This window comes from Carassius auratus, unplaced genomic scaffold (genome assembly GCF_003368295.1).
Source record: "Carassius auratus strain Wakin unplaced genomic scaffold, ASM336829v1 scaf_tig00001651, whole genome shotgun sequence".
Classification (NCBI taxonomy): domain Eukaryota; kingdom Metazoa; phylum Chordata; class Actinopteri; order Cypriniformes; family Cyprinidae; genus Carassius; species Carassius auratus.
The window spans coordinates 1-11,216 of record NW_020523375.1 but is presented as its reverse complement, the minus strand read 5'-3'; the positions used below and the strand labels follow the sequence as shown (position 1 = coordinate 11,216).

The window sequence follows — 11,216 nt, the reverse complement described above, 5'->3', positions numbered from 1 at the left end:
TTGCCTATTCAAAAATAAACTAAATAAATAAAAAGGTCAGCACTTCTTTAATGAAAAGGGGATTAGATACAGTTTTGTTAACAATTTTTGAAGGTTTGCATCATATTCTGAGTTTGCATTTCACGGTTTAATTAATTTTGATGAATACTAAATCTGTTTTTTTTAGTGATTAGGATGAATTAATGCACATTCACATTTAGTCTAAAACTACATCATGTTCACACAGTGCACACAATGCCTCTGTACTTCTGATTTCTCCCAATATGGGGACAGGAGACTTGTCAGTCAATAAATTGAAAAAAACAAAGTAACTTGTGTTACTTTTTTGAAAATCGTGGGTTTGGTGTATCGTTACAGCCCTACTGTTTGTGTATAATATTTTTAATGTAGTTGAACTGCCAGCCAAGTGAAATAAATATATATTCTTCTCTCAATATGAGTAAAACATTAATCCACATGGAATAAAATATCAAATCAGTATCCGATTGCTTTCCATTTTCCACCATTGTCTCTATACAAGCAACCATCTTCTTCTTCTTTCAACTATTTAATGATGGGTGACAAGCCAACTTACAGTGTATTGCCACCACCAACTGGACTACTGTGCAGCACCAATGGGAAAAAATAAATAAATAAATAAAAATAATTTAAATTCTACTTTCCACTACATTTATTCCTGTGTTTATCAAATCTTCCTTAAATGAACATCAACTGTCTTATGTTGCATTGCCTGTTTGGCCGGTTTGTCAACTATTTTCACATCCCCTGTCCTATAAAACCCATCTCTTGCAGTCCACAGACAGACGCTATCTGGCTACTGAAACTGATTTGTGTTTAGCAATCTGCATCTTCATATAGCCTAATAATGTCCTATAGCACTCTGTATCTGCTGCTGATTGTGCTGTTCAGCTGTAACTGCAGCAGTATGTCTGAGCCACAGGAGAAGGAGAAGGAAGAACTGACTGGCAGGAGTGGACTACCTGTGGAGAGTGGTGCTGCTGGGAATCAGCAGTCCTGCCTCATCACAGGCCTTTACCCACTGTTGGCAGAACTGAGCTCCACTCTTCAGTCTCTTAAGGCCAGTTTGGAGCAGGAACAGTTTAGGAGAAAAGGTACTGTAAGGGCTGGTTCACACAGAATGCATTTCTGCTTTGAAAAAATTCAAGACACAGGAAGAGGAACAGGAATAAAAACATAAGGTCGCAAGATGCAAAGTTAAATAAGAAAATCCTCACAAAAGTAGTGTAGTGCTATGAAAAAAAAGTGTTCTGTCAATGTGGGGAACAGCCTTTTAAAGTTATACCGAATAGTAAGAATTCAAAACTTTTATGCATAGTTAAAAAATTGTTAAGCTGCCTTTGTGTGCTATCGAAAACATCCTAATAGCCACTTCTGATTTGTAATATGAGTTTGCCGTGTTCAAGTGCTTTATTGTCGAAAAGAACAGAAATCATGGTCGACAGCATATGCATTCTTGCCTGTTTCTTGGGAATTTTTTATTTCACCCAAAAGGTATAGATTAGAAGATATTTAGTCAATATCTGACAGGTTTCTAATAAAAACGAAGCGTCCCATTCATTGGTAAACATTCACAGTGCTATTTAGATATTCTGGCTGACAATTCTTAAATTTCAGTAAAAAAATTATATTTTTGCAGTGTTCAATACATACAATATGCATTACATGGTTAAGTATATATGTAAATATACATGACTGTAATGGCAGGAGAAAGCAATGTAGATGTTGTGAGAGAAAAAACGGTCTACAGCGGGTTAAGTTTTTCTCCTCTGCCATATTTAAAGTTTATGGCTTGCCAAATAGGACTATGGAGGCCATTCATGTCCAAATTGTGACTAGGAAACTTGTATTTACGATCATTCCGATAGCACATGAAGACAGCATTAGTAACAGTATTATGTTGAATTAAATTTCATTTCTGATTTATCACACAGAAGAACATAACGTAGCATTTTCTGCTTCACTCGGAAACAGAGGAGATGTAGGGCCCTTCAACACAGATGTCACACTTGTTTACCAAAATGTCTTTGTGAATGCTGGGTCACATTACAACACGGGCACTGGTATGTGGTATTTAAATTTTTTCATCTTGCTATTTAAATTACACTCTGAATCCTTACAGTTAAGTAATTAAGTGCAGTTATCACAGGATGTTTGCAAACACGTGATATATGTTAATTGTTTGCTATACTTTACAGGCATTTTCACAGCACCTGTTAAAGGAGTCTATTTCTTCAGTCTTTCTGGACATAACAAGACAACCAAACCCATGGGTCTAAGACTTTTTAAAAATGGATCGCAAATGACAATTATATACAACTATGCTCTAAGTGATGCAGGTATCCGGTATGAAACATTGTCTAATTCAATCACTTTGATGCTGGAGAAAGGTGATCAGGTCAGTGTACATCTCTTGGCAAATACATGGGTGTTTGATAATACTGATAATCTAACTCTGTTTACTGGTCATTTGGTCTTTCCTTTTTGACCATCTTATTACAGTTTTCCCTAATTGCTTTGGGTCAATTTGCAAATTCTCTTTTATTTTTTTCTCAAAACAGCAAGTTCAAGTTTCTCCCAAATTTAATCAATTGCATCCATGTCTGAAAAAAAGTAACAATCAACAATCAGTTTTTTCATGGAGCTTTTCTGCCTGGGTGTCATTTTGTGTCAAATGTCTGTTCAGTACAGTATATGCTGTATAACATTACATGTAAGAACTGTGTAAAAATGAACATGCAAATGTGAATTTCCTGTTTACATGTAATGTTGACAAAAATAAATAGTATAGTATGCATATAAATAAGCTTTTTTTTCTGTGTTCTACAGTAATCAATTTCCCCAGTAAATTTTTTTCCAATGCTGAAATCCGAAATAGTTTTATGTAATGGCATTCACCAATTTACTGACACAATAACTAGGTTAGTTTGTCACTATGTTGTGATGTCGCATAAAACAGTTTTGACAAGGCACTTTATGTAAAATTTATGGTGCAAATTATAGTGCAAAACAGTTTCGAAGAGGAAAAGATTTTTAAGGTGATTAATAAGTTTTATTTTGGATTCTTAAGTGAAATGATTATTAAATAAATAAATAATTATTAAATACAAATTATATTCATTTATTATTATTATTATTATTAAAAAACATGACCTCAACTGTACACTGAAATTGTATTTTTTGTTTGTGTGGTGCCAATTGGTAGCAATGTCATGCAATAATGTCACTCCGTTTAAACCAATTTTCCCAGCTCATTTTATTTTTTTATTTTTTTTTATTTTAGTATTTAGAAGGATGCAGAACATCATTATTTTACTTTTACAAATAAATTGATGATTATTAGTATAAATTATCTAAAGTCCAGCAATCTTTTGATCTGTGTGGAAAGGTACCTTGGCTCAAAATCAATGTCATCACTACTGCCACTTTTTTCCATGATCACTTGCATGAGTGAACCCTAAAGCAGTCCAGATGTTATGTATTTTTAATTTGATAGAGCATTTGCAGTGATCTTGTTCTCTACCTTCTTACTAAACTCTCTCCAGATGTTCTGATTAGGAGTAGCTATGTTGCCATTTTTGACTATGGCCTATTTTGATGAACACAGGGCTGTGAAAATGTAATCCCTGTCGACACCCATCTGGCATAAGCTAAACATAATTACGCAATTAAATAATCCTGACTCCAAAGGTGTAATGTATATAAAAAATCTGTATTACTCTATTGGTCTGAATATAAGGATAATATAGTAATTAATACATAATTACATTTGAGTGATACAAGTATTAGCAATGAGTTTTCTGTACGATAAACATTGAAAATCATATATATCTTTGAATAATCATAATATTCATATAATCAGTGCATCAAAATACTGGATTTGTTGTTGTGTTTATAAGCTGGAGGGATGAAACAAGACAGTTAATTAAACTAGAAAAATAGGAAAACAAAGGAGATTTAAGCCGGCTTTGCTTGTGGCTTAAAAATGTTGTGCATAAAATAAAGTAACAACGTATTCAAAACATAATGATTTGGGGTTTCCGAAAGAAAAAAACTATATAAGGATTAAACTGTGGGTCATATTAGTAAGGTTAAAAATATACAAATTTAAATCAACTTAAAATGTATTGGTTATACTACAATCACAATACAAAGGCAGCTGTTTCTTCATCAAGACCACAAAATGAGGAAATTTCATAAACATCAAAATATTTACAATGAGATTGATTTAACCTGTCACTCGTAAGTTGTTGCGCTAGTAACGACATAAATCACATGATAACCTCAAAATGCTCGCACTGGACACATACAATTAAGCTTCTTCTGGTCTGGCTCCCTGAAGGGAGGAGGACTGAAGGCTTGGAATACGACAGGCCATGGTGTAGAGGAGGGAACCTTAGGGACATACCCCGCACGAGGGTAAAGGAAAGCTTTAGCCAGACTGGGCGCAAAGTCTATATAAGAAAGGGCCACAGAGAGGATATCGGCAACAGGAAGACAGTCTTAATAGAGAGAAGGCGATTGGAGATCTCCTCAATAAACTCGAAGGGTGGCCTAGAGAGAGCTTCTAACACCACAGCCAGGTCCGACGTGGGGAAATGAGAACATACTGGAGGCTTCAGCCTCGGTGCAGCATGGAGGAAACGTGTAACAAGGGGGTGTCTGCCCACTGACTGGCCAACGAGAGGGGCGTGGTAGGCCGCAATGGCTGGCATGTAGAGCTTCAGGGTGGAGTGGGTCAACTCTGCGGAGAAACGGGCCTGCAGGAACTCCAGCACTATACCAATTGGGCAGTTAACTGGGCCGAGTTGGTGGTCTCCACACCAAGAAGTGAAAAGTTTCCACCTCAAAGCATACAGTTTCCTCGTAGAGGGAGCTCTGGATTGGAGGATGGTCTCAACAACCTCGGTTGAGAGACCAGAAGCTACGAGTTGTGCTCCCTCAGAGGCCACACCCATAACTTCCACAGCACCGGGCGGGGGTGGACTATGGTGCCCTCCGCCTTTGAGGGGGGCACCGGCCCCTGCCTGGATAGGATGTCTGCTCCTATATTCATATGCCCAGGAATGTGAATTGCTCTGAGCGAGAGGAATTTGTACTGGGCACACACAAGGATCTGGTATGCTAGTTTGCTTAAACGGCATGAGTGCAGACCTCTTTGGTGGTTGATGTAAGAGACCACTGCTGTGTTGTCGGTGCGCACCAACACATGGTGACCTCTTAGGTCTGGGAGAAAATAACGAAGTGCACTAAGCACGGCCAGCATCTCCAGGCAGTTGATGTGCCATCGAGGTGGAGGAGAACCAAACTGAATTGTGTAGCCTCTTTCTACATTGTGCAGGACCCATTGAGATACATTTAGTAGTTTCTCTCGAGACTGACCTCTGGTGTAATCAGAACAGCTAGCTCGGCGCCCTGTAGCGGCGGACTGGCAGGAGACAACCGTACTAACCGTTCTAGAGACCTCCGCGGAGGCGGTGAGCCACTCAGCACCGCTACGTTCGCGGGTGGTAACTGGGCGTGGTGCTTGCAGGAGACCACTGTACCCTGTATCTCCAGCAGGGTTGGCAGAACAATCTCCTGAGTGCACTGAGGCGAGACGGACACCGTGACAAACAAAACAAAACTAGAAAAAAAACAAAAAAAACTATCCTACATAAAAGCATTAAAAACTGCTAGATCTGATTACTTTTCTTCTCTTTTAGAGGAAAACAAACATAACCCAGGTATTTATTCAACACAGTGGCTAAATAAAGCCTCAACAAGTGTTGACATTTCCCAACATCGCAGCAGTAATGACTTTATTAACTACTTTACTTCTAAAATTGTTACTATTAGAGATAGAATTGTAACCATTCAGCCGTCAGCTACAGTGTCGCATCAGACAGTGCACTATAGACCCCCTGAGGAACAGTTCCACTCATTCTCTACTATAGGTAAGGAAGAATTGTATAAATTTAAGTCATCTAAACCAACAACATGTATGTTAGACCCTATACCATCTAAGCTCCTAAAAGAGGTGCTTCCAGAAGTCATAGATCCTCTTCTGACTATTATTAATTCCTCATTGTCATTAGGATATGTCTCCAAAACCTTCATACTGGCTGTTATTAAGCCTCTCATAAAAAAACACAACTTGACCCAAAAGAACCAGTTAATTATAGACCAATCTCGAATCTCCCTTTTCTGTCCAAGATACTAGAAAAGGTGTAATCCTAACAATTATATTCCTTCTTAGAGAAAAATGGTATACTGTATGTAAGGATTTCCAGTCAGGATTTAAACCGTATCATAGTACTGAGACTGCTCTCCTTAGAGTTACAAATTACCTGCTCTTATCATTTGATCATGGTTGCATCTCTCTATTAGTTTTATTGGATTTAGTGCTGCGTTTGACACAATTGACCACAACATTCTTTTGCATAGACTTGAACACTTTGTTGGCATCAATGGAAGTGCATTTGCATCGTTTAAATCGTACTTACTGTATATTACCACCATCAGTTAGTAGCAGTGAATGAAGATTTATCATCTCGATCAAAAGTGCAGTATGGAGTGCCTCAAGGCTCAGTACTAGGGCCGCTACTCTACACGCTTTATATGTTACCCCTTGGGAGATATCATAAGGAAACATGGTGTTAGCTTTCACTGTTATGCTGATGATACTCAGCTCTATATTTCTTCGTGGCCCGGTGAAACACACCAATTTGAAAAACGAATGGAATGCATAGTCGATATAAAAAACTGGATGACGAGTAATTTCTTACTGCTAAATTCTGAAAAAAAGAGGTGTTAATTATAGCACCTGCATGTAATAACCTAGAACACTGTCTAAGACTTGATGGCTGCTCCGTCAATACTTCGTCATCAGTTAGGAACCTAGGTGTGCTATTTAATCTTTCCTTAGAAAGCCATGTTTCTAGCATTTGTAAAACTGCATTTTTCCATCTCAAAAATATATCTAAATTACGGCCTATGCTCTCAATGTCAAATGCAGGAATGTTAATCCATGCATTTAATCCATGCATTTTATTTACCTCAAGGTTAGATTATTGTAATGCTTTATTGGGTGGTTGTTCTGCACGCTTAGTAAACAAACTACAGCTAGTCCAAATGCAGCAGCAAGAGTTCTTACTAGAACCAGGAAGTATGACCATATTAGCCCGGTCCTGTCAACACTGCACAAGGTCCCTATCAAACATTGTACAGATTTTAAATATTGCTTATTACTTATAAAGCGCTGAATGGGTTAGCACCTCAGTATTTGAATGAGCTTCTTTTACATTATAATTCTCTACGTCCGCTGCGTTCTCAAAACTCAGGCAATTTGATAATACCTAGAATATCAAAATCAACTGCTGGTGGCAGATCCTTTTCCTATTTGGCGCCTAAACTCTGGAATAACCTACCTAACATTGTTCGGGAGGCAGACACACTCTTGCAGTTTATTATCTAGATTAAAGAGCCACACAGATGGGGAAATAAAAAATACCTGTATTACAGTTTATGATGTAGCTTGTCCATCAGTGTAAACAATGTGCAAAGTAATTAAACCAAAACGTATACGATTTATAAAGTTATTGGCTTCTAAAGTAAGGAGTCGACTCTGAATCGCTGAAACGTTATAGATTTCAAATCTTTTGCCCATCTCTATGTACGTCACTAGAAACACTTTGCATAATAATCTCCGCCTACTGTCTTTGGGAGAAACAAAGCTCTAACCTGCCCCACTCCCCACACAGACGCTCTGGTTGGTGTGATAGCATCATGTCGAGGAGACAGTGTGTTTTTAATTGTAAAGGCAAGTTTGTTTAATTTTCACTGCCAAAGAATGAAGATCAGAAGAACCATGGCTAAAATTCATTTTTACCACAATACCAGAGCAGTACAACAAATCCTTTTTTTGTGTTCACAACATTTCACTGATGACTGCTTTTCTAATCTCGGTGAGTACAAGGCGGGATTTTCAAGCGTTTGGCCATAAAAGAGGGTTCATTACCAACTTTATTTAGACCAATAAGCATCTCCGAATCACAACGCGAAGTATGATTATGAAGTTATGTGTTTGTTTTCTCCGAGGGTCTTATCAGTATGTGTGCTGTCTGCAGACTTTGTCTGCGCTGATTTTCATTTACAAACACGTCATTAAATGAAGTGTAACAAGGGTGCTAACAAATATTCTGTGATAAAGTAATCCATATGAAAACAACGCGATGTCCATTTTTTCATGTCTCCCTTTCATTATATCTAATGTGACCACGCCCCCGCGCTGAATGCGCTATCAGATTCAAACTGAAGGCGCGGCTTGAATACACCCACACAGAAGAAAATGCAGCGAGACTGTTCAAGTTTTTTATTTACTGTTTGCTTCGCGATGAGACGGCATAAGACATAATTCACCCCAAACAGATGCTAACGCATTGTTTACCATGAAGTTGTGTGCAGAACAACCAATCAAAACTATGTCAGTTGACTAATCAGAACACAGTATGCTACCGAAAGGTGGGGTTTAAGGAAACTGAATCTTTTGAACAGCTTCTCGAACCGTTTTGGGGATCTATGAGAATTTAGGGTAATTTTAAAATGATATTTGACAAAATGACAATGTTTTTTAACCTTGGATGGATTTAAAGCTATTGTACAGGACTTATAAACAGTGATAGGAAGCTTAGAAGTTTCATCTTACTGGCTCTTTAAAGACCCATCTCTTTAACCTGGCTTACACATAACATACTAATATGCTTTTAATATCCAAATCTGTTAAATGATTTTTAGGCTGCATTAATTAGGTAAATGGAAAACCGGGAACACTTCCCATAGCCACCAGATCAAGTCTGTATCCAGATCAGAGGGTCACTGCAGTCACCCATATCCAGTACGTATCCAGACCAAATGGTGGATCAGCACCTAGAAAGGACCTCTACATCCCTGAAAACAGGGGAGGACCAGGACATCTAGAGCCCCAGATACAGATCCCCTGTAAAGACCTTGTCTCAGATGACCATCGGGACAAGACCACAGGAAAAGATGATTCTTCTGCACAATCTGACTTTGCTGCAGCTGGAATTGAACTGCTGGTTTCGTTTGGTCAGAGGAGAACTGGCCTCCCAACTGAGCCTGGTTTTCCCAAGGTTTTTTTCTCCATTCTGTCACCGATGGAGTTTCGGTTCCTTGTTGGTTCCTTGCGGCAGCGCCGGAGCCTTTAATGACGATGCCGCGCCGGGAGACAGATAGCTCGCGAGCGTCTGTTCACCCGGGGCATCGCCTTATAACCGCGCTCATCCATCCCCGCTACGTTGCCGAGTGATCAGAAACGGGGATGAAGACGCGGGCCGAGAAGGGTTTTCCACAATTTACACACCTCAGCGTGCAAATTAAAAAATCAGGCTTCGGCGCGGAGGTGGCGGCTAAGTTCACAGAACAGGCTCATCAGTTTGCTTTTCTGCGGTTCAGCCTTTTCCTCGGCTGGCCATTCGATGTTTAACTTGGCCACAGCACCACCTCAAAAGCTTCTCATACTGGGGCGATTGAGGGGGCGAATCCTCAGCGACAATCACCACATCAACCTCCTCGGAGGAAGATAGATGAAATGCCGAGCCGCCTCCCCGGGGAGAAGTAGCGCTGGAGCACGCTTCCGATCCCTGAGAGCGGGTGCTAGATCTGGCAGTGAGGAAGAAGATAGGACTCGCCATCTCCATTCCCTATTCCAAATCCAACTGCGAACCCCACGAGCGAGATCGCCGCTCCGACTCGGCGGAAGCGGGACCAGTGCCACGGGGAATGCTAGCGAAGGCTCCCTCGGTGAAGAGAGCCCTCCAGGAACGAGAGCCGACTCTGCATGCTCCGCTCCCAGGCAAACAACGCACAAACTGTGTGTGTGTCCACCTGGAGATGTAGTGAGGACAGGGAGGAACACAGACTGAAACGCTGCTTGCCATTGCCCCTTTTTGTGTTTGGTCTTGGAGGGTGCTTTTGCATACTTTTGGGGGAATGACAAACAACACTAAATAAGACTCACAAACGTAAAAGTTCTTCAAACAGTACACACACACACAGAGAGCGCTTGCTGAAGACAGAAGGCTGATGCCGGCTGTGCCTCTCGTGCTTTTATGCTTCTGGTCTCTGACATCACCCACCTATGACGTCTCTCCCATCCATTGGACTGATTACACACACATGATTCAGAGACGTCACGCTGGGGGCGCTCCCCAGTCGTCCTTGACGCAGCTCAAGTTCCTGAAGAGGAATCGCATTTTAAGTTGTCAGAATGAAATTTATTTGATTCATTTATTTGATAAATTAATCTGATTATTTATTTGATTCATTTATTTGATTAATGATTTTTGGCATAAAATATATTTTTTTTATAATTTTGACCCATTGAATGTTTTTTTTGGCTTTTGCTAATAATATACCCAGCAATTAAACTGATTTTGTGGTCCAGGGTCACATATGTTCTACATTGAGAACCTATGTAAAAATTTAAACGATGGGAAGAAGCTTTCAGCTGTGCATACATTTCACTCCCCCCACAATTCCTGCTTGTGCGGGTCTTGAACTCGCAACCTTTGGATTACGTGTCCAAACCTCCAACAATAAGGCCATGACTTTCCATAATCTGACATAATCTTACTATGATAATCTTACTAAACTCATGAATCTCAAAGTCATATCTAACATGTCTTTTTGTTTGCAAGACTAATATTTTATTCTGGTATGTTTTCATGTGCATTAAAATTATACTCAAGTGTAAACTGTTCCAGGATCAGCATTCCAAGCAACCAGTCAGAATTGGTGTATAAATTTGCTTGAAATTGGTTTAACCTTATGACCAGAGTTATGTGCTTTCCTTACTTGTTATTCAACTATCATTTCCTCCTGATTTTAGTGATAAATTATGGTTTAGGTATATAGGTTTAGGTTTAGGCCTACTAATGTAAAGACGTTTTAGAGACCAGACCTAGAATGCAAATCTCAATCTTTTACATATGGGGATTCCTTGCTCTATATCTCCATCCATCTACTGTTAAAAAGGTTTAAGACCCAACACATTTTAAATGGTTACAGCAGCAAGTTCCTTGATAATACGTGAGAATGAGAGTATAGTTCCTAGCCATTTTGGTCTGAAATTCAACTTTAATTTTCTGTTGTCTTAGTACATGATGTAACTTCTGAAGAGTCAAGTTTCAAATAGGAAA

At 39.4% G+C, this 11,216-nt stretch overlaps 1 protein-coding gene across 2 annotated transcripts; it reads left to right on the top strand.

Moving 5' to 3' along the window:
• Nucleotides 1–783: 783 nt before the first annotated feature.
• On the top strand, nt 784–2,675 carry LOC113069468 (complement C1q tumor necrosis factor-related protein 6-like). 2 transcript variants are annotated; one of them, XM_026242559.1, is made up of 3 exons: nt 784–1,112; nt 1,953–2,081; nt 2,217–2,675. In XM_026242559.1, exons 1-3 carry the CDS (start codon nt 866–868, stop codon nt 2,504–2,506), a joined length of 666 nt encoding a protein of 221 aa, XP_026098344.1. In that variant the 5' UTR covers nt 784–865; the 3' UTR covers nt 2,507–2,675. The 2 variants fall into 2 exon arrangements, with proteins under 2 accessions (XP_026098344.1, XP_026098346.1); XM_026242561.1 differs by lacking the exon at nt 2,217–2,675 and having other exon boundaries at nt 1,993–2,075.
• The last annotated feature ends 8,541 nt before the right edge of the window (nt 2,676–11,216 follow it).